This window comes from Myxine glutinosa, chromosome 5, assembly GCF_964187855.1.
Source record: "Myxine glutinosa chromosome 5, kmMyxGlut1.1, whole genome shotgun sequence".
Classification (NCBI taxonomy): domain Eukaryota; kingdom Metazoa; phylum Chordata; class Myxini; order Myxiniformes; family Myxinidae; genus Myxine; species Myxine glutinosa.
The window spans coordinates 138647364-138672092 of NC_136265.1; the positions used below are offsets into that span (position 1 = coordinate 138647364).

Genomic DNA, 24729 nt, shown 5'->3' on the forward strand with positions numbered 1-24729 from the left:
GTGTGCTGGTTTCATATGTTAAATCACACAATATGTTTGTGCTGGTTTGATATGTTAAATCACACAATATGTTTGTGTTGGTTTGATATGTTAAATCACACATTATGTTTGTGCTGGTTTCATTTGTTTAAATCACACATTATGTTTGTGCTGGTTTCATATGTTAAATCACACATTATGTTTGTGCTGGTTTCACATGTTAAATCACACAATATGTTTGTGTTGGTTTGATATGTTAAATCACACATTATGTTTGTGCTGGTTTCATTTGTTTAAATCACACATTATGTTTGTGCTGGTTTCACATGTTAAATCACACAATATGTGTGTGCTGGTTTCATATGTTAAATCACACAATATGTTTGTGCTGGTTTGATATGTTAAATCACACAATATGTTTGTGTTGGTTTGATATGTTAAATCACACATTATGTTTGTGCTGGTTTCATTTGTTTAAATCACACATTATGTTTGTGCTGGTTTCATATGTTAAATCACACATTATGTTTGTGCTGGTTTCACATGTTAAATCACACAATATGTTTGTGTTGGTTTGATATGTTAAATCACACATTATGTTTGTGCTGGTTTCATCAATAATGAGAATGCTGGTTTAATAAATAAACCTATCATCTGTGTTAACAACTCATCTCTGTGATTATGTCCCTTTGTGTGGTTTGATCGTGGTACTCCTGGCACTATCAGCAGCGTTTAGTTTTATTGGAGATAAGTTGAATTGTTCTCTCTTTCCTTCAATATTCGTGTTTGTTCGACCATCAGATCTGTTCTGTATATTTAGTGTCCTGTCCTTCCTTGTTCCCCGTGTTCATTTTCAATAAATCCTTATCTACCATAAATGGATAAGATGTGTGTGTGTGTGTGTGTGTGTGTGTGTGTGTGTGTGTGTGTGTGTGTGTGTGTGTGTGTGCGTGTGTGTGTGTGCGTGTGTGTGTGTGTGTGTGTGTGTGTGTGTGTGTGTGTGTGTGTATATGTGAGAGCAAGCCATGTTTTGGTGGAGTTATACGTTCTGATGTGGAGTGTGATGCAACAAAATGATCGTCACGATCTCCTGAGTAGATGAGGCTAATAAACTACAAAAAACACAGAAGAATTTCCAAGTTTTAAACGCACGCCAGGTTCAGATCAAACACAACAATATTAACAAAAACTCATGATTAATTGGTTAAAGGCAGCAAATGACAAGAGCAGGAAGAAAATTGTTGAAGAAGGAGATGAGAATTGTCTTTTCTTGAACTTTTTACGTCCCTGTGCTCAGGTAGGTCATGAGTTTTGATGAAAGAAAATCAAACCCCTTGATGAAACCCATTAGTTGCTCGGGTATCCTGTCTGTTGTTTTTTTCCCAAAGGACATCTTGGTGTTCATGTCTTGTTTCCTTCCCTTCTGATCTTCACTCTTCTGTAGTTATTTTCTCTCCATGTCTCTTTCTCTCAATTGATTCTCTGACTCGACATTCTCCCCAATTGTTCTCTCTGGTGCTCCAAATGCAGGCAGATTCAGTGTTTCCAAACAGTCCAATGATTACACTGGGTGGTTTGCTTTTGCCTTCCTAATTGTAGAACAGAATTTGTCCAGGTTTCTGATGATTTAAACTCCTCTCTTCTTAAGATATTGAGGGATTTTAACATCGAACAACGAATGCTTGCAGATGGAATACCAATGAGCTTGACCTGATCCTAGACAGGCTGATTTTGGGATGGAAGCACTAATCCACCAGTTTATATTAAAATCGATGAATAGCCTGTTAAAGAAGAAGAAGAAGAAGAAGGAGAATCAGAGGTAGTGCAATGACATTTGATTCCAGGCCCGGAAACACTTCCAAGCTCGGTGTGAATGGTGATTGCACTCCCTCTTCTTCCTCTTCTGCTACACCTTGATTCGAGGATGATGAGATCTTCCTGAAGAAAACTTTGACTTTTACGTCCTCAAAACCTATTTTCTGTTCACGAGCTGGGGCCTATGATATCCGCACAATCGAGTTGCACATTGCAGTACTTGGCAACACGTGACATTGTGGTTCTTGGTATTAACCCCCTATGGTTTTCATGGAAGGGGTTTGTTCTCTCAATATACCTGTTTGTTCTCTGCATGTCCATCGCACCTGTGGGTTTTTAGACCTTTTTCCCATAACAAGTTTGAGTTTCACGTCTTTTCATCAATTTCTCAGAGTTATGCCCTTTTTAGACTTATGAGACGGGGAGATGTATGGCGAAGCAATTCTCACTCTTGTTGTTGCTGTATTTTGTTGTAATTATCAAATTGTTGATGATTTAACTGTTTGCCGTGCAGGAAGAGCAGGTTGTACAGGGACAAGCGATATCCAAGAGCAGGTGAGCTCCATTAATTATTATTATTATTTTTTTGTATACAAGATCGAGGCTTGTGTTCGAGCTAACATTGATCACAAAAAGACAAACTGACACATAAAACATATGATAAAGGCAGCGGGAGATAAGATGGAGAGCAGGGACATCGGCAGATCTGTGGGAGGGAGAGGGCTTGGGGGGAGGAGGCATGGGAAGGGTGGGGAGGTGGGAGAGGTAAAAAAAACAAACACATGGACACTGCTAGGACTTCCAGGACATAAGTCGGTATAACAGAAAAGTGGATCTGGGGTGAATTAACGGGGGTAGAAAAGATCAAGGGTTTGGATGGGGGAAGATAAGAGATGGTGGTGAACAGCTGTTTTAACTACAAGTGAACTTGTTTCACGACAAGTTGAACACCATAAATCAATCCAACATTCCTTCCCTCCTTCATTTTCATTCTTCAAAACTATCTTAGTGTTTATGTAATATCCTGCATTGTGTCGTGGAACAATTTGTGTACATAAACCAAATCGTGTTCACTCATTGAATACTTGTAAGATTTCATAACACTGGGAAAATACTCATTCCGTTACAACAGAAATACATGGTCTAACCAACTTACACAGCACAAGGACCCTGGGTCAACACGAGTATTCTTCCCCGATCGCACCTTTTTTGAATACTTGTAGCAATTGAAGACAATGGAGACGATTTGATTGAGTCCTCACAGTGGGAGGGGGTATGAAGGAGGAGATCGGGGGACGAGGGATTCTGATAAGGGATTAGGAAGGGGTAAATCGGGGTTTGAGGTTACTGATTAGGAAGTAGAGAGTGGGGAGGAGATGGAGCGGGGTATGGGGTGATCCCTGATTAAACTGTTATCTTCTCAGTGGGTCACTTGAACCAAAAGATCATTGTCTTTGTCCAGCAGCTTTCACAAACCTTGTCCCCAATTAGTATTTACACAGAACTGGAAATGAATATCTTTCCATCACAAAGGCAACTCTCGAGTCCACCACAGTCTGAATTATACTCTTGAATTCCTAAGTTTGAGATGAATGTAACACATATATATATATATACACGGATCCTTAATAATATAATGAATCCTTTTCCTACAAGATTCTTATGAACTATTGCATAGTATTGTTAAGATTCATCAAATTACTGAACGACATCGGAGTTTGTTGTCATTATAATGCATTTTATCAATTAAGATGACAAGGGACAGGTTTTCAATTGGAATGCCCACGATAACTCACTTACCTGGAAGTTTTTATACTTCTACATTTGACACCTACACTTACCATGGAGTATACACATGTGCAAATGAGTGGTGAAAGACTGGGAGGAGGGTTTTGAAAAAACAATTTTTGGAAAAGGAATGGTACATCTGGAGGTAGATGGAAAATGTAGGTGACTATGGAAAAGGAGGTTGACAGGACAAAAGAGATCCATATTATCACTTTCCTTTCACTTCTCTGGGTCTTTTGTCCTGTCAACCTCCGTTCCATCCTTCTCTCACTTTTTCTGTGCAGTTCTATTTCTCTATATTTTCTAAAGTCGAATGTGATGGAAGAGGAAACTCGTTTCCCTAATTACTGTTCACAATGTCTATTATAATATTTTATGTAATATTATTATATGTCTATTATAAAAAGCATGCCGTTTTGACATATATCTAAATGTAGCATGCAGATGGTTAAGCACAGATCATAAAATAATTATCATTTTTGAAAACTCTTGTATTCACGCAACAGGATCAGAGCGACGACAAGACTTACATGGGGCTGGCAAAGACTTCCCAGGTCTCTGAGTCCCCGGTGTACGAGAGAATTGGGAATTAGATCCCTCCCTCATGTCATGTGTTTCCCTACATTTTAATTTACTGAACCTGCCCCTTGCTCCAATTTCCAGATTCTCTCTCTCCCGCTCTCTCTCTCCCGCTCTCTCTCTCTCTCCCGCTCTCTCTCTCTCCCGCTCTCTCTCTCTCCCGCTCTCTCTCTCTCCCACTCTCTCTCTCTCCCACTCTCTCTCTCCCGCTCTCTCTCCCACTCTCTCTCTCCCGCTCTCTCTCTCTCTCTCTCTCTCTCTCCCCCCCACCCCCCGACCTTTATGCCAACACTTATAATTAATATGTCATATATTCCATGCTCTATTACCTTAGTGCTGAGTGTCAAGGAGTATTTACCATGTTTTGGCTTTAGTGTGACTTGGCCAGGGTCAGAATCAAACCACAAACCTCCGAGACTCGGAGTGCTTTTCCTGACTATCATCAAACCAAGAGGGCAAAGCCAACCTGAATAAATAGCACTGAGTGGACTGACGGTCATCTGAGAGGCAAGTGTGCATACCTCATGTTCCGAGGCCATCTCGTCAGCCTAACACACCACTCAAATCAACACACCACTTTAGTAAGCCATACACCCGCAACAAACCATTCCCACAACTCATGGACACACACATCCCTTTATTTGGAAAGTGTATCATGCCACAGATCGCTGCCACATTTGATTTCCAAAAATAATAAAAATAACCCTATGTACATACATGAAGCAAAAACATGTGTATGGCTTATGTATATTACATCGTAGTTATACACCTGGGATCATTTCAATTGCACTTGGCATGGGACTGACACCCAGATCTAAGGCCTGAGGCCTGCCATCTGTGCAGCTTATAAAAATGGCAGCACATGATTTTAATTATGGGTGGAGTCAGGCCATCTGTCCATCCAATGGGTGTACGGCAATACATACATTTATAGTCCAAACCCATTTCGGCTGTTTAGATAAATATATAAAAAGGGCATTGTAAATCATGTTTGCATTTTCTGGTGATTGAATGATTTGCGATACCTTCAGGCATTTCAATTACTTTTTCGTTTTCTGAATCTTTACACATGAATAAACAATGAACAGATAAACATGAAGAAGATTCCGATGTGTTTTTTTTTTTAAAGGAATTATTGGTAAAAGGAGATATTTTATTTAATGTGAATAAGGTATTTGAGCCAACGCTGAAGAGTGAAACAACGCTCGACGCTGCCATATGTATCTGAATGTAGAATCTCACACAGTTACTCTTCCCTGAAGGCATGTGATGGCATGAATGCTGATTTTTCAGTTACCCTGCCCTCAGGGCATGTGATGGCATGAATGCCGATTCTCAGTTACCCTGCCCTCAGGGCATGAGATGGCATGAATGCCGATTCCCATTTAACGTGCCCTCAGGGCATGAGATGGCATGAATGCCAATTCTCAGTTACCTTTCCCTCAGGGTATGAGATGGCATGAATGCCGATTCTCAGTTACCCTGCCCCCAGGCCATGAATGCCGATTCTCAGTTACCCTGCCCTCAGGGCATGAGATGGCATGAATGCCGATTCTCAGTTACCTTTCCCTCAGGGTAGGAGTTGGCATGAATGCCGATTCCCCCCTTCCCATGCCTCTCCCTTCCCGTGCCTCCTCCCCCAAGCCCTCTCCCTCCCACAGATCTTCCGATGTCCCTGTTCTCCACTTTTGTACTTGTGTGCTTCCCTCCTTCTCCCCATCTTGTCTCCCACTCCCTTTATCATATGTTTTATGTGTCAGTTTTTATTTTTTATGATTAATGTTAGCTCTTACACGAGGCTCAATCTTCTACACAAAATATATATATATATATATTGTTGCAGTTCTTTGCCGCCCTACTTCCCCTTACCAAAGGGGGAATTAATCCCCTTGTTCTGGCTAGGCCTGGCGGAACCGAGACTTGGAAAGTCCCTTCCGGACAAATGCGGAGTAGGGTCTCGGGACCACTTATTGCTCGTACCTAATTCCCCGCGCTGCCCTGGAAGCGAGGAAACAAGCCTCGCACGAGCCATGTGTGGTTTGAGTACGCCGAGCGGATTGAGTACCACGTGGTCCATGCAGTCTTAATTAGTGGAACCCGATTCGAGCGATCCGATTCGTTCCATGCTTAGCCAATAAAGAAACCACTGAAATGATCGAATGGAAGAAAGGAAGAACACATCTGTGAGAGTCCTTTGTTCATCGACTTTCCCGCGCTAGTCCTTAAGTTCATCAACTGCCGCGAGTCCTCTTTACTGTTGCGTGCGCGCCAGTCCTTTTGAGGGCTTTGCTCAGCGGGTTTTATAGCTATGTCCCCCGAACCTTCTGGATCCCTCTCGAACCCTCTCACCACGCCCTGTGACGCCACGCCGCCACCACCACCTCTGAGCTCTGATTGGCGGCTCGGGCTTACCGTCAGCGCTTCTGCCGCTCCGCCTCAGTCCTCCTGACCTTCCTAGCCTGCCTCGTGTTAACTCGCCCAAAATGAACCCAACGTTGGCGCAAAAGGGCATGAGGCTACAGACGCTGGAATGTCGGTGACAGTAGGGCATATTCTCTTGGCTCTACTCAACGCAGAACTAACAATGGAAAAGGACTAAGCTTACAAATACTAAGACATAACTATACAATCGCGAGGCTACTTGTTGCTTGTGTGACTAACTATTATGGGGCAAATTTTAACCTTTATTAGACTCACTGTACAAACTCAAAACCGCAACAATATATTCTGAGTTATCCTGCCCTCAGGGCATGAGATGGCATGAATGCCGATTCTCAGTTACCGAGCCCTCAGCGCATGAAATGGCATTGATATTGTGTCCAAGTAATACGAAACGGAGGGTTTTTCAAAGTGCAAATAATGTGGTTTTTGTTATTCAGTGTGTCCTCAAGTACAGTCACGTGCAAAAGTAAGTACACCCCATGTAAAGTTTTGACTTTTTCAACATATTTCAACATACAGCTATTATTTTTTTTTATTTTTATTTTTGTATACTGAATCGAGGCTCGTGAAAGAGCTAACATTTACTTCACAAACAAATCGACCAGACAAACAAAATACACAAAAAGAGGGAGCGGAAGACAAGATGGGGAGAAAAGGGGAAGCACACAAACACAACATCCGAGAGCAGGGAGATGTGTGGAAGGGAGAGGGCCCAGGGGGAGGAGGCATGGGAAGGGGGGGGGGGGAGGGAGAAGTATAAAGCACAAGGACACCAAGGACTTCCAGGACAGAAGTTGGTATTTCAAAAAGGGGAATTGGGGTGAAATTAGCGTGGGTAGAAAAGATCAAGGTTTTGGATGGGGGAAGATAAGAGATGGTGGTGAACAGCTGTTTTAAAGACTTGGAGGGTGGAGTGGGATTGAAGAGAGTGAGGGAGTTTGTTCCAGAGGCGGGAGAAAAGAGGAATGAAGGAGTGAAGGTGAGCAGAGAGTCTTGATTTTGGCAGTTTAACCAAAAGAGGGTTGCAGGCAGATCTTGTGCGACCTGTAGGAATATTTGCGGGACAGAGCCCAGAGAGAGCTGGGGGGGGGCAAGGCCAGAGAGGAGTCGGTAGAAGACGGAAAGACCACCAACCTGCCTGCGGTGAGTGAGTGAGAGGCCCTTGGAGTTAGCTTCATCGCGGGAGATTCCATCGCGGGAGATTTGATCTTCATTTCAACAATATTGATAGATAAAGGTGATATAATATAACAAATATCATGAAACATTTACATTTTGTAGTCCATTGTATAATTTAAATAAACATAAATGCAAATTTCACATGTGGAAAAAGTAAGTACACCCCTGGCTCTAATAGGTGGTATTGCCCCCTTTGGCAGAAACAACCTCAAGTAGGCATTTCTTATAACTCTACCCAGTCTCTGACATCGACTGGGAGAAATTTTTCCCACTCCTCCATGCAGAATTCTTTCAGCTGTGCGATGTTTGACGGGTTTCCTCCATGCACAGCTCGTTTCAAATCCACCCACAACATCTCGATGGGATTTAGATCCGGGCTTTGAATGGCCATTCCAGAACCCTCCATTTCTTTCTTTTCAGCCATTCCTTGGTGGATTTACTGGTATGTTTAGGGTCATTGTCATGTTGCAAGGTCTACCTTCGGTTGAGCTTCAACTTTCCGAAAGATCGCCTCACATTATCCTCAAGCACCCTCTGGTACAATGAAGAATTCAGAGTGGATTCTATGATGGTGAGCTGCCCAGGCTCTGATGCAGCAAAGCTGCCCCAAACCATAATATTTCCACCAACATGCTTTACAGTTGGTATCAGGTTCTTGTGGTCAAATGCTGTCTTTGGTTTTCGCCAAACATGTCTTCTGGTACTGTGGCCAAATAGCTCTACCTTTGACTCATCTGTCCAGAGCACATTGTTCCAGAAGTGGTGGTCTTTGCACAGGTGTTCATTGGCAAACTTTAGTCTTGCCCTGATGTTCTTTCTGGACAGCAAAGGTTTCCTCCTGGCACACCTCCCATGTAGATCAAATTTGTGCAGCCTTTTTCTAATGGTAGACTCATGCACTTTAATATCAACAGTGGCAACAGCTACCTGTAGGTCTCGTGATGATATTCTGGGGTTCTTAGAGACTTCTTTCAGCATCTTGCGGTCTGCTCTCGGGCTGAACTTGCTGGGGCGGCCTGGCCTGAACAACTTGGCAGTTGTATGGAATCTTCTCCACTTGTAGATGATCTTCTGGACAGTCGAATGATTGATTTCAAATTGTTTGGAGATCTTTTCAAATCCCTTCCCAGACTCGTAGGCATTTATAACCTTCTTTCTGAAGGCCTCAGAGAGCTCTTTTGATCTGGGCATTGTGACGCCGCACACTTCAACAACAAAGAGCAAACCAAACTAAATGTCTGAGGTTTAAGTAAGACAGGTCCTCCAAGATCCTCTCTAACGATGTTCTAATCATTTGCACTTGAGCTGGTGCACCTGATTCTAATTTTAGGTCTTTGAAGTAGTGATAAATGTAGAGGTGTACTTACTTTTTCCACATGCGAAATTTGCATTTATGTTTATTTAAATTATACAATGGACTACAAAATGTAAATGTTTCATGATATTTGTTATATTATATCACCTTTATCTGTCAATATTGTTGAAATGAAGATCAAATAGCTGTATGTTGATATATATATATATATATATATATATATATTTATTTATTTTTTTTGTATACTGAATCGAGGCTCGTGAAAGAGCTAACATTTACTTCACAAACAAATCGACCAGACAACAAAATCGACCAGACAAACAAATCGACCAATCGACCAGACCAGACAAACACAACATCCGAGAGCAGGGAGATGTGTGGAAGGGAAAGGGCCCTGGGGGAGGAGGCATGGGAAAGGGGGGGGGAGGGGGAAGTATAAAGCACAAGGACACCAAGGACTTCCAGGACAGAAGTTGGTATTTCAAAAAGTGGAATTGGGGTGAAATTAGCGGGGGTAGAAAAGATCAAGGTTTTGGATGGGGGAAGATAAGAGATAGTGGTGAACAGCTGTTTTAAAGACTTGGAGGGTGGAGTGGGATTGAAGAGAGTGAGGGAGTTTGTTCCAGAGGCAGGAGAAAAGAGGAATGAAGGAGTGAAGGTGAGCAGAGAGTCTTGATTTTGGCAGTTTAACCAAAAGAGGGTTGCAGGCAGATCTTGTGCGACCTGTAGGAATATTTGCGGGACAGAGCCCAGAGAGAGCTGGGGGGGGCAAGGCCAGAGAGGAGTCGGTAGAAGACGGAAAGACCACCACCCTGCCTGCGGTGAGTGAGTGAGAGGCCCTTGGAGTTAGCTTCATCGCGGGAGATTACAATGATTCTGAATGCTTTGGTTTCAACAGCGCGAAGGCAAGCTAGGTGTGAGTCAGGAGCTCCAGCCCAGAGGGGAGAGCAGTATTCCATTGAGCTGCGGATGAAAGCCTTGTATGTGGTGAGGAGCTCAGGTGTGCCAAGGAAGGACTTCGCATGACGGAGGATGCCCAGTCGGCGACTGGCTTTGGAGGCCAGATTTGAAATGTGGTTTTTCCAGGAAAGATCATGGCAGATAGTGAGACCCAAAAGCTTGAGTGACAGAACTTCTTGGAGAGGATTATTCAGAAAGTGGATGGGAGGGTTGTCCAGTCGGTCTTTTTGGAGAGACATCGTAAGAGTGTGAGATTTGTCAGGATTGAAAGACATGTTCCACTTGTTTTCCCAGTCTGTGATTTTGTCAAGGTCTGCAGAGAGTGAGGAGGCTGCAGATTGCCGATCTGAGGAATGAAGAATGGAGCGACAGAGAGTAGAGTCGTCAGCAAAGAGATAGAGAGGATTTTCAAGAGAGTCAGAGAGATCATTGATGAAGACCAGAAAAAGCACAGGGCCCAGAACACTGCCTTGGGGAACCCCAGCCTGAACAGGAAGAGGAGATGAGAGAAACCCATTCAGGGCCACACGTTGACTACGACTAGAGTGGAAGTCCGCCAGCCATGCGTGGAGATTTCCATGGATACCAAAAGAGGATAGTTTGGTGAGCAGAGCGGTGTGCCAGACCGTATCGAAGGCACGTGATATGTCAAGGGAGACTGCTCTAATTTCCTGTTTGGCATTGAGGACCTCCATCCATTGTTGAGAAAGCAGAAGCAGCATGTACTGAGTGGAGTGTCCAGGTCTGAAACCAAATTGATGATCAGAGATCAAGCCATTGGAGAAGAGGAAAGATTTCATATCTGAAGCAATGATGGATTCCATGATTTTGCTGATAATTGGGAGAAGGCTGATTGGTCTGAAGTTGCTGGGATCTGTTTTTGCACCTTTTTTGTGCAAAGCGGTGATGTTGGCAGATTTCCAAGCAGATGGAAGATGCCCTTGAGCAAAAGAGAGGGTGAAGAGAACAGAGAGAGGGAGTGAAAGAGCGGAAGAACAGGATTTTAGGACCCGTGTGCTGATGCCGTCAGGTCCAGTTGCAGAATCAGAGTCGAGGGTTGACAGAAACTTTTCCACCTTGTCAGGAGGAAAGGACACAGAGTCCAGGAGCAGCAGGGTATGACTGGGTACGGTGGGTACAGAGAGGGATGGGTTTGGGACACAAGATTTAGAGGCAAACACAGAGTTGAGGCATTCAGCTTTTTCACGTGCGGAGTCAGCCGTGTGGCCATTTAAGGTGAGGGAGGGGATGGAGGGGGAACAAACACCAGAAACAGATTTCACCAGACGCCACCAGGATTTGGAAGAGGGAGACAGATAAGAGAGTTCGGTCCTGAGGACGGAGAGATATTGTTTCCTGGCTCTCCTGAGGGTGGACACACACTTGTTTCGGGCTTTGTGAAAGGAAATGAGATTTCCTTCCGTTAGATTTGCTTTCCAGTCGACAAAAGCAAGTTTTTTTCTGGGCAATAGCCTCACCACAAGATTCCGTGTACCATGGACGGGAGGAAGGGTATGACAACTGAAGACGAGAAGGGATAAATCTGTGCATGAGAGAGAGCAATTTACTTTGGAAGAATTCCCAGGATGAGTTGATGTCAGAGGCAGTAGAGATGGGAGACCAGTCCAGATGATTGATGGCTGCTTGAAGACCGTGCCAGTTGGCCTGAGTGAAATGCCAGACTCGTCGACGCTGAGGAGGCTCTCTGAAAATGGTCAGAGAGATGTCCACTTTAACAAGCACATGATCAGAAGAGCCGATTGGAGCAGAAGAAGAGCAGCAGACATTTTCAGGGAAGTTATTCATAACCAAGTCCAGAAGAGAAGATTCTCCGTTGACTGAGATCCGGGTTGGGAAATTGACAGATTGTGTCAGTCCCAGTGAGTCACAGAAGTCCTTTGCTGAAGAGCCATGGCTGGTGAGAGAGGTACCCACACCCAGCCAACTGGCATGGTGACAGTTGAAATCACCACATATGAGGAAGAGAGAGTTGGGATGGGTAGATAGAAGTTGGTCCATATTATCAGACAGCGAGATGTAGATGGAGTCATCACTGTTTGGTGGACGGTACAACACGCATATGAACAAAAGGTGGGAGCGAAGGGGAAGCCGTAGCCAAAGGTATTCCTGGGGGTGAGTTGGAGAGAGGGCAGTGCAGGGCGAGTGAGGAAGAGAGTTTTTTATAAAGATAGCAACAGCACCTCCAGGACGAGGCTCAGGTCTATCATACCGGAGGAGGGAGTAACCTGGGAGAGATACCAAGGAATCAGAGACATCATGAAGGAGGAAGGTTTCTGTTAAGCAGATCACGTCTGGTTTGTCAGAAGGAACCTTTATGGAGAGATCAGTTAGGTTTGAGCGAAGGCCCCGGATGTTTGAGGTCCATACTGTTAAGGAAGAGGGAGGGGGAGCATCGGATACAGAACAGGGGGGGGGGGGGGGGGAGCGGTAGGGCAGGATGTGGAAGAGGAGGAAGAGGTAGGGAGAGCTGTTGCAGGTGTGTCAGAGATTACAGAATAGCTTGGAGAAAGGGAAGAATGGGGCGGACAAAAGGTTTGATGGTGTTTGGGTGAGGCGCAGTGAGGTGTTATTTGAGGAGGGGGAAGAGTGAGGCAGAAGGTTGAGGAAGATGAAGGTGAAAGTTGGAAGGGGGAAGAAGCGGGGAGGACGCTTTGAGGAGGAGGGGTGAGAGGGGAGTCTCGGAGGGGAGGAGTGAGGGAGAGTCTCGGAGGGGAGGGGTGTGGGGGGAGTTTAGGAGGGAAGGGGCAGGGGGGGAGATTTGAAAGGGATGGGTGTTTGGGAATATTTGGGGGGGAGGGGCAAGGGGGAAGATTTGACAGAGATGGGTGATGGGGAACATTTGGAGGGGAGGGGTGTGATTGGATTTTGAAAAGTGTACGATTAATGGGAAACGAACATTTATTGCAAAATGAGTTTCTTGAGACATTCGAGTCAAAAATACGTTTGAGGACGCTGAAGGATGGGTGGAGTTCTGGAGAGTTTAGGGAATGAATGAAAGATTCACTGTAAGAGATGGAATTTTTTTTTTGAATGAATAGAATTGGTGAGCAAGTCGAAAGCATCCTTTTATAGAAGTAGAAAAAAGTGTTATAGAATATGACATAATAATAAAGTTCTTCAGGCGACAGATGAAACATGAATTAACAACTTGATCACGTGATCTCGAACAACGTGGTCGAAGAACGAAAGAACAAATAACGAAGAACGAAAGAGCAAAAGAACGAAGAACGAAAGAACATATGTTCTTTGTTTCAACATATATGTTGAAAAAGTCAAAACTTTACATGGGGTGTACTTACTTTTTCACGTGATTGTATATATTTCAACTGAAATAAATGAACATTTTAAATGCTGTCGAAGAAAAACAAAACAAACGTTTTTCAGAAGTTAAACCCGGTTTACCCACCGTCTTTTACTCCAACTTATTTAACACATTTCATTAGTTATTGATGCCTCTTGTTTGTCTCTTAATGACATTCCAAAAACATTAAGTTTCCTGTTTGGAATGATTTTCAATTTTATTTGTCAGAAAAGCAGACAGGCTAAAAAAATTACCTTACTCCTCTTTGTGGATGTGTGATCGGGACGAGATTCCGAACAATCGCCAAATCCAGAGCCAAAGTACTCCTAAACTGCAGGTTTGTGTCCCTATTAGTGTTCCAATTCATGCTATACAGTATTTCAAAAAATAAAACATTCATTTGAGATCAAGGAGTTTCTTCATCATAGCATCATGGATGGAGACAGAGACAGCCAAAGTGAACTAATTGGTTAACCTTGCTTTTTGCTTCACACGCTTCACACTTCACACGTGCAGTAAAAAGGTTCGTGTTATGCTGGAACAACACATGGGTTAACGTGCAGGAATCCCCATCTGAACTCTGTGGCCTAAAAGGGAATGCAAGTTTAAATCCCATATATCCAATGTGTATCTATCCATGGTCCATCTGTGTAATTCATATGAATGTACAATATTGTCTCCCTACGTCTTTGTCCTCCATATAATTTGTGTTCAAGCTCTATAATGAACCTTTAGTTAATGTAAAGAAAAAAAATGATGAAAGTCCTGAGAAGAAAAGAAAAGAAAAGACAAATCAGAAGTTAAACAGAGAGGAAGCAGAGAGGAGAACAACAACAACAATAACATTCTCAATCACTTTGTACGACAACCATGTGGACCACAGCGCAACAGTACAACTCTCGTCAGATCACCTACCTGTCATGATTACCACAAACACAACTATAGACATCAACACACAAAAAAAAAAACTTTCACCAATTACAAAATAACAAAGTGGGACAACTTTGAGCACGACACAACAAAAATTCCAACATTTCAAAAATAACAACATCACGACCATGAACATCCACATCAAACAGTTCAATATCATTACAACCGCAGCTACCAAATACATTCCAACGAGCAATATAAAAAAATACAACCCCAACTACTCACCAGAAATCGCACACCTCATCCAACAACGAACGAGACAATCTAAAATAAAACACATCAACACCCTAGCACCAGACATAGCAAAAAGGATTCAAACACGAAACACAGAAATCAACAATAAAATACTGGTGAAAAAACACCAAACTGGTGCTCCTTTCTACAAACACTAAACCACTACCAACCACTTGTACAAATCCATGAACAGCATCAAAAACTCCAACATCGGAATAACACCCTCACGTGCAGCCACAACTACCATAGACAATATACGGTTATGTTTGTTGGGGGTCGGGATACCTTCGCCCAGGTAGATTGCATAGGTAGTGTGCTCCGACTGTCGGGAAGAACAAGAAACCTCGATTTATCATAAGTAGGAAATTTGTGTAGACCGGATGTCGGGTAAGCTTGTATCTTCGTCCCCATCAGAGGGGTGGGGATTGTTAATTAGCAAGGGATTGTGGGTAATTAATTCCCTGTTTGTAATTGCCTCTGTCATCTTTTACTGTGTTCCTTATTACACCGCACTACAGACACCTAGCCAGAAATCGGCCATTAACCACACGAATTAAAAACCAACCGGAACCCAAGCATCAAGCACTATCGCTGATAACACCGACTTGGTGAGCGCAGAGGCACAGGCAGGGCCATGAGCCACGCCCCGAAGGGCAGTGATTGGACCGGGATTTGATTGGCACAGCGCTAGGTATGATGGGATTATGGGATTGGTGAAGCAGGCACGGATGACGTCAGAGCCGCGCATACAAAATGTTGGAACGGCGGACATTTTCCTTTCTCATTTTGGAACGAGTGATGAAGGCGACATTTTCTCAACTCTCGTGGGTCCGGACTTTTTTGGTGAATGGTCGCCGAAAAGCTCTCTCAGCAACGACATTTTATCTCTCTCAGCATTGACGTCCTTTTGGTTCTTCTCGTTTTGGGATCTATTGGTGAACGGTCGCTATTGCTCTTGAGCAAGGAAGCTTAATCGCGAACGGTCGTGTTCTGACATCTTGCGAGTGATCGTGAGGAGGCGGAACTGCGGACGGAGAGCTGCGGTTTCCATGCAGAGATCGTGAGGACAAGCACGGCTGGGGGAGTGAGCTGCACACCAAGGTTGTTCGCTTCGTGCGTGGAGCCAGGAGTGAGCGGGCCGCACGCGAGGCCTACTTTGCGCCAACGAGTGCGTTTCGCGCGCAAAGACTTGGAGGCCTCAGATGATCTTTGCCGATTCCTGATGAGATACACCAGACAATTTGAGCTAAGTGCCCACGAAATAACACATATTTATTTTCAGTTATTTTATCCTTTGTCTGTATTCGGGTCTGTCTGGGAACGCTCCAATTAGGAATATAGTTTTATCGTGTTTTCTTTGTGACCGGCATTTTGTTTAAAAATCTGGTATTTTTGTCCATTTTAATTCCGTGTTGTTTGAGTTAACATATCCAGATGTGAAGACGTCGGGTGGAGGCCGTCCAGGTAAGTTTGTCATTCTCCTTTCCCTCGTGTGTAAAGAATACTGTCATTTTTTTGACTGAACGCCTCGGAGATAAAGCTCGTTCGGAAATCTGTTTCCTCGGAAGATTTTAATCACCAGGAACACCACAATACCATCAGAAAAACAATGAGCTAACATCCTCATGGACCATTACACAAACACAAGTCACAAATGACCCAGAAAAGAGGAAAGATGAATTACAAGACGCAAACTCAGCAACCAAATCGACACGACCATCACACCATTCACTCCTGCACAACAACAAAGTTCATCATCAAAAACATCTAAAATTTGCAGGTTACTGGCCCTGACTCAGGAAGGGATGAAAAACGGAATCCACAGCAGAAAAGAACATTATTCATATGGTGGAGAAACCCATTAGTTTGTGATATTCAGGTGAGTTTATGGACCAAAAAAAAAAGGACAAAGTTATTTCTTTATTTAACACATGGTCTAAAGCAGGGGTCGGCAACCTTAGGCACGCGTGCCACCATTGGCACGCGGCAGCGTAGTCATTGGCACACTGGCGAAAGCAGTGCCCTCTCCGCTGCATGCCAAATCACCTCTTGAACAGCCATTGGCTGTTGCGCGTGTTGCACTATAACAGTATTCCGGTGTGATTGTGCAGGGTGATGAGGTAGATGGATCAGAGCAGAGTCACCATTCCAATTCCAAATTCTATTACTGGAATAATAATCAAAGATGCACAACATGAGATGTTCTTTATTGGAAAGCAAGGCCGGCCTGGCGCATTCAAACACAATATTTGCGGCAACCGGATGTGCTGTAAGAACAGTGGTGTTGTTCACAGCAGATGGTCCGAGGCTGCATCTCCACTCATTATTATTATTCGGACTGGTTTCTTCGTTTTAATATTATTAATCATCATTATTCTGAATTGTATAAAAATCGCAGATATAAAACAGGAGATGCAGGATTGGTGCCTTCCGATATGCCGTTTGCGGCAACCTGAGGTGATGTAAGAGCGGCTGTGCTGTTAACATCCGGTGGTCAGCGGTTGCATCTCCACTCTTTGTTATCATTCAGGCTGCCTTCTGCGTTTTAATATTGATCTCGTCATTATTTTGAGTTTTTTTTATGGGGTGGTAGTAAGGAAAATGGGGATAGTAGTTTTTCTCGTAACACGCGACCTGTCTTATTAGTCCCCTACCGGTATACACCGTAGGGGACTATAGGTTTGCACTCCGTCCCTCCGTCTGTCAGTCTGTCGATCCGTCAGTCCGTCATGCAAAGAACAGCTTTCCGGACTTTTTTTTCTTCTAAACTCTTAATGCTAATGATTTCAAACTTGGTACATGGTTTCGTCATGACAAGTTACAGATCAAGTTCGAACTTCACGACGTTTCGATCATTTTTGACAAAGTTATGGCACTTTGAACTTTGGTAATTTCCCCAACAGTTTTCCAGACTATAATTTGGAGTGCGGTGAGTCATAATACTGTCTTCTATGACAGTGCTACCCAATGCCGGTAGGGGACATGTATTGCAGCGCAATACTCAGAATGCTTGTTTAGTTTGATTGATGGTATGGCCTCCCGCTCACATTTCCCACAGGAATTGCAGTGAAGCGGTTCAGGTTCGGTAGATGTTCGGTAAATGTTTCTTTAAAATGTTGTTGCTATGCATGTAGCCGATATGGATGGAATAAAATTCCATGTCTTGGAAATATTTTTTTGATGTGGTGTCAAAATTAAACTTAATGTTAAACTTAATGTTGATATGGCACACTAATTAACAAGAACATTTCAAACTGGCACTTCATGTCAAAAAGGTTGCCGACCCCTGGTCTAAAGCATGTAATTGAGCTGAGACACCCGCACACACACAAATGGACATACTGCCAAACAAACACAACACAGTCGCTGAGCTTAGGGGAAGTGCTGTTACTGCCGTCACTTCCTGGGATACTCTGGGTACCAGTGACATCACAACAATTAACAATGGCACCTCTTTTCTCACCGTACTCAGCGGGAATTTCGTCCTCCCGATGGATGCCAACCGATGGGGATTCTCTGAGTTTTATCCTTTTAAATGTGAACGTCAAGCAAGGAAGCAGCACAACCAATTTTTTCAAAGTTTTTGCTGTGACTCGAACCTGTCCAATCTGGATGGGTGTTTTTTAGGAGCACCATCTTCTTACTGAATAGCCATTGGCTCCCTATGTTAGCACATTCAATCTTTGTCAGGTGTTGTTTTTAGTCCTGGCAGGTGCAACAGTCACCATCTTCACCAGCAAAGCCAGTGAGGAGTGTCGGTTCCATTTCATGGGGCAGGCAGCACTGGGTTACATGTTACCGGTGGCATTCCAAAAGACTGACCTGACCAAAAAGGAAAATTTCGACACAGAAGGTTCTCGTGAGAAGATGGAACATGAACTCCGGTGTTGGAAATCACATCATGATCAGAATCTTCTCCACTGAACCCTGACCGGAAATCATGGTCTGACTAACGATATTTCAATCAAACACGTGCTTCAAAACCATCTACAAATTGTGTTTGCAAAATATTTAAGGGTATGGGTGTGGTAAATGAATGATTGAGGTAAAATATCAATGACCTTCTTTCTTCTACAAATAACCAAATGCAATTGTATGCTGATGCCCCAATATTACATTCCTCCATGTTTTCCCATCTGCCACATCTTCCCCCACTCGATCTACATCTCGTTTAATCACAGCCACCTCTTTAAATTTGGATTTGTACGAGATTTCCCAATGAAGCAAATGTAATCAAGTTGGGTTTAATACTTCTAAAACTCAATTTCTTCCCATCTTTCACTCCAAAACTTCTCTCAACTCTCCAATCTCGTTTGAAGTCTCCACAATTACACCATGTGATACAATAAACCTACTAGGTATTACCCTAACAACACATTTATCCGGGAATCCACACATTACACAAATAGCTAGGTCTGCCTCTAATAAACCAGGAGTCCTATTCAAATGTGGAAGATTCTTCTTCTTTCAACAGTTGCTTCAACTATATAAAGGATTGATTAGTCCTTGTATAGAGTACTGCTTTCACATCTGGGGCAGTTCTAGCTCCGCATACTTATTGGACAGAATTGAATCCAAAGTAATCTGACTTATCAACTCTCCCAATATGTGACCTCAAAACTTGACCCGCTGGAACTACGCCGCAAAGTTGTCTCTCTTTCTCTTTTCTCCAGATATTACTTTGGTTTCTGCTCCCAAGAACTTGCTGTGTGCGTAACCCCACCATGAGCAAGACCATGGAATACCCAACAAGACACTACATCACAGGATTATTGTGTGGCCATTGGCAACTCAAGGGTAGGCCGGTATTATGTTTGTTTCTTCCTTTCCACTGCCAAATTCTGGAACTCTTTACCTTCCCATGTATTTCTCAACACTTATGATCTTCCCCTTTTCAAAAAGCAGATTTTTTTTTAACTTCCTCATAAACTCTTAGGCAATGCTCTCTTTCTTCACTTTAATATCAATGCAGCTCTTTCATTTAAGGCCTGGCCTCGACAAGGACTATAAAATTGGTATAAATTAATTTGATTAAGGAATAAAAGAGAGGAAGTTTGAATTGAAAAGAGGAAGGATAAAATTATATTATGGATTACACATGGACGAAGGGACGATCCCAGAACGACACAATCATCTCATGGTCCACTTCAGTCATCAACTCGGTATTCTTTATTTTGTCTGCAATCGTCTAGATGTGAACTGGCTTGCCTTCACAGAATGAACATGTGTCACTCCATGGATTGCGAAGACCTTGTGGTGGAGGGAATATTTCATTGGCATTTCAAGGTCCTCATCTTTGAAAATCCTCCACATCCTAAATAGAGAAAAAAAATTAAAAAAATTATTAACTCCTTGATAATTGACAAAAAATAAACTGCACAACATTCTTCATGGCATCAGATCCGCATTCTTGCACAAACTTCTTTGTTGGGTTTTCCGGTGGAGGTAATTTCACAATACTTGTTTGTCTCTGCTTTCGTGTTCCATATTGTGAAACCATTTGAAATATAAACCCCATGAAGTTGTCTTATTTCTAAACCACAAGTTCGTTTTTTGACGAAACCACCGAAAGACAAAATGGCGTCTTCGTCGAATTTTTTAATTTACCTGCATATTCCACATTGGACGCTCTGTTACCTGTGAACTTGGGCCCTCAGTCCTTTAGTTCCTCCTTGAGCCTGAACTCCTGTATTCAAAATAAAAAGATAAAACATTGCAACACTCACAAACCACACAACAGAGTTTGTTCGTTTCCTCCTTCCTCTGCTGTTTTTGTTTGACATATCCCGTATGTGCTTGGTTTTGAGACACTCATGTTCTTTAAGATGAAGGTATCCTGAGATTGCTTTACCAGTTTTGGAACAAGGAATCAGAAAATGTAATCATATCATGTGAACTTAGTTTGTTCCCCCTTATACACCAGTTCGACGGTGTTGATTCAGTGCAGGCTGCCATTTTAAATATCGTAATCGATCACGTGACCGAAATCCTTTCACCTGATTGGCTGCTTCAACTAAACGGGTTTTTTATTTAACAATTTGATCAAGTTAGGAGGTGCTGGAAGGAGCATCTCGATTCAAGGCAGATTTACATCAACTTGTGCGAGGGTTTGAAATGACATATCACAGTTGGTGCTATATCTATATATTCACACATAAATTATTTATTGTTAACCAATCCTCTACTTCATAGGTTATGGAATTAAACACAATTATTGTGAATATAAATGGTGAATGTTGAGGAAGGGAAAGGAGCTGTAGAGGTGCTGAATCATGGAGGATCTGTAAAAGGTTAATTAAAGTAGTAAATCCTGAGTAAGGTTGATGGTTTCCCATAATTGGTACAATCGAACATCATTTTAAAAAATCTTCTTCAACAAAAAATCTTCTCATTTAAAATCAATGAACACTCCAAATGGGAGGAACTGAAGACCTGGACCAACCTTGTAAAGCAATATTTATAATTAAAGGTTGAGGCTCATGGAAGAGCAGGAGAACAAACGTTTTAGGGGTTTGAGGTTGTCAGGGGGGTCGTTGGTACAGGTGGACGAGCAGATCAGACAACACATAAAGTAAAGCTAGAACAGCACTCTGTAGAGCGCATACCTCCACCAGGTTGAACAGTTTACCTTTTGTATCCCACTGATAGGCGAGATCTGCTGACCTGAACCAAAATCTAACCGGCTTGTTCTTGTCACCTGAGCAACTCATCCAACAAGTTTTGTCATAACTTCTGCACAACTTTTTGAGATATCATTCTCACAGACAAACAAACAGGTGAAAACGTAACCTCAGCCCACCTGGCGGACATTTTGAAAATATGATGCCACGACCACTTCAAAGGAAAACTGTCCTTATAAGTGGACGCTCACAATCAGTGCTCACAAACTGTGCACTTGTACTTGCTATTTAAAACAAGATATATGTCATCTTTGTAAATTCGATACCTTGAACCCCAGATCAACATCACCAAAAGGTGGCTCACCTTACACCCACGTGACCCTCCCACAAGGTTGAAATGAGATTAAAGTAAAACAAAACATGGAGAAATGAGAGAGATGATTATCCAGACTATTAATCAGGATTATCATGATTCATATTGAGACGTATTGTTGTTTTTTCGAGTGAAACCTGGCGATACAGTGATACAGGTGTACATATAAAATGGATTCATGTGATAAATGTGTTTGTGCACCTGTATGATGTGAACCTGTATGTGTGAACATAATGTAAAACCATTTTCTTTTTAAGTTCCTCAAACTATGAACACAAAACCTATTAGTTCCTTCTCTTTTTCTGTATTTCTCAGAACAAGCAACAGAAAGAAAGATTTACTCACCTCATTCAGAAATACAATTAAAACAATTATACATTATTGCATTGTTGTGTACAAAGTTAATAATCACGGTATTAAATAAATAACAATAAGTGTGTTGATCTACAAGTACAGTGTGATGTAAATATTTTTGTATTTGTTGGTGTTTCGAATCTCCTCGATATCGTTCAAGCTCCGCCCCCTTGTGGGAGGAGATTGTGGAACGTTCTGATTGCATGTGAAGTGAATTACCCACAAGTGTTCTTAGTGTTATCGGGAGTGTTTGATATCGGGATCTGGAACTCGGTACTGGGTTCATAATCTCTGATCTCAGGGACCAATCTCATAGCACCAACTCGAGGATCTTCTTCTCCCTTCAGAGTTAATACAATGATCTTTCACATTTTTTGCGCTCTGATGATGATGATCTTGGGGTCTGTCCCAACAGGTAAGTTATTTGTTAAATTTCCCACTTTCCTCCTCGACCCCCACATTTGTTACAAACGTTCATTTTGTTTGAAAGAATAACTGAGTGTTTTATTGTTCATTAGTTCAAATTAGTTCATTTAGTTCATTTTTAGTTCATTAGTTCATTAGTTCATTGTTCAAAGTTTATTGACATTATATAGTTTATTATTATTATTGACATTATATAGTTTGATGACGATCATATATTTACAACATCACAAATGTCGCTGAATTCTCTGGGAGGCCCCCTGTCATTATCTGGGAGACCCCCATTGGAGCCCCTCTGATTCTTCAGGAGGCCTCCATTGGAGCCCCCTGATTCTCTGGGATACCCCCATTGGAGCCCCCCTGATTCTCTGGGAAGCTGCCATTGGAGCCCCCCTGATTCTCTGGGAGCCCCCCATTGGAGCCCCTATGATTCACTGGGAGGTCCCCATTGGAGCCCCCCTGATTCTCTGGGAGCCCCCCATTGGAGCCCCTCTGATTCTCTGGGAGGCCCCCATTGGAGCCCCCTAATTCTCTGGGAGACCCCCATTGGAGCCCCCCTGATTCTCTGGGAGACCACCCATTGGAGCCCCCCTGATTCTCTGGGAGCCCCCCATTGGAGCCCCCCTGATTCTCTGGGAGGCCCCATTGGAGCCCCCCTGATTCTCTGGGAGGCCCTCATTGGAGCCCTCAGATACGAAATTGAAACCTCTAAGACCGGGCGATCCTGTGGACGTACATCCGGATATCACGACCCATTTTATCGGCATCTTGGAGAATCGAGTTGACATTATCGAAATTACAAGAACTAGGGCATGCCCGTACTATATATATATCTAAAATGATATCCCCCCCCCCCTCTATTTACATGAAATGGTTTGGTCCATTCGCAAAGCCAAAGCGAACGGCTTGCGAGTACGGTGACAATCCCCCCCCCCCCCCTCTATTTTCATGAAATGGTTTGGTCCATTCGCAAAGCCAAAGCGAACGGCTTGCGAGTACGGTGACAATCCCCCCCCCCCCCTCTATTTACATGAAATGGTTTGGTCCAAAGCGAACGGCTTGCGAGTACGGTAGAACCCCCCCCCCTCTATTTACATGAAATGGTTTGGTCCATTCGCAAAGCCAAAGCGAACGGCGAACGGCTAAATCGCCATAGCTCGGTAACTACTTGTCCGATTAATTTCAAACCTTGAAAAGGCACATCCTCGGGTCCCCAGCAATATACCTGGCAAGTTTCAAGTATATCGGACCCGTGGTTGTCGAGAAACAGCGGTCACGTACACACACACAGAGATTACTGGAATTATAGATAGACGAGGGCATGCCCGTACTATATATATAGGACGTGCCCGTAAGTGCGTGATGTTACCGTACAATGAATGTATCGTCCCGACGCCGCAGCTCGGATGGCGCTGCAGTTAATCGGGCCCCCAAATTCCTCATCGACGATAACTAAACAATATATTATATGAATCGCACCGTACATACCTCCTTCTAGATCTTGTTCTTGTCTTGATATACTCACTCAGGCTCACTCTATCACGACTGAGTCCTCCCAGCTCCTCCAAATGGCGCCCGCTCGCCGCTACGTAAGTCCGGAAGTGACGTCCTCATTTGACTGTCCGGAAGGTCGCATATCGCAGGAAAGCGAAAGAATCGCAAATTAGTTTTAATTAGTTTTAAAACATCGTTTAACGCCAACATAGCGCCAACATAGTTTGCCGACGGGAAATAAATGAATACGCTCTCAAATGTGCCATCCGAGGCAGAGTCTGTTCGCCACGTTCGGCACACGTGATAGCTCGCTGCTCTCTGATTGGTTGAATCGTTTTTTGGACATAGCTCGGTAACTACTTCTGCGATTAATTTAAAACCTTGAAAAGGCACATCCTCGGGTCCCCAGCAATATATCTGGCAAGTTTCAAGTATATCGGACCGGTAGTTGTCGAGAAACAGCGGTCACAGACAAACATACATACAAACATACAAACATACAAACATACGAACATACAAACATACAAACATACACACAGAGATTGCTGGAATTATAGATAGATGATGAGGATGACGAGGAGCAGAACGACAAGGATGATGTACTGTACGCCTTACATAACGATGGTTCTGTCAAAGAATTTGATTGGCAAGGTTATCCTGGGTGGTTTGCCATTGCCTTCCCAGCAGTCAATCAGGGTAGGAATTTGTAATTTGTTCAGGGTGCCGGTGATAACTCACCTCCACTTCATGAAGCACATTGTGGGGTCATTAATGTTCACCAACTAATTATGGAAGGTGGGATTCCCAGTTTAATATCCATCCGATTGCCGACACACATTGATCAATCACCCTACCTGTGAAACACCTTGATGACAGTTCATACCTGGGTCGGGATTCATACCCAGGACAGAAAGATGAGAAT

General features: G+C 43.2%; 2 protein-coding genes across 2 annotated transcripts in view; both read left to right on the forward strand.

The window, feature by feature from the left end:
- Nucleotides 1-5258, forward strand: part of LOC137428236 (sialic acid-binding Ig-like lectin 15) — a 91514-nt gene extending 86256 nt beyond the window's left edge. Inside the window, exons 4-5 of the mRNA XM_078777212.1 lie at nt 2309-2349; nt 4089-5258. Of these exons, the coding sequence (XP_078633338.1) occupies nt 2309-2349; nt 4089-4175 (128 nt within the window). The 3' untranslated portion in view covers nt 4176-5258. The remainder of the gene's footprint in view (nt 1-2308; nt 2350-4088) is intronic.
- A 16853-nt stretch (nt 5259-22111) lies between these two features.
- Nucleotides 22112-24729, forward strand: part of LOC144892383 (sialic acid-binding Ig-like lectin 15) — a 109837-nt gene continuing 107219 nt past the window's right edge. Inside the window, exon 1 of the mRNA XM_078778791.1 lies at nt 22112-22305. Coding sequence (XP_078634917.1) covers nt 22248-22305 — 58 coding nt within the window. The 5' untranslated portion in view covers nt 22112-22247. The remainder of the gene's footprint in view (nt 22306-24729) is intronic.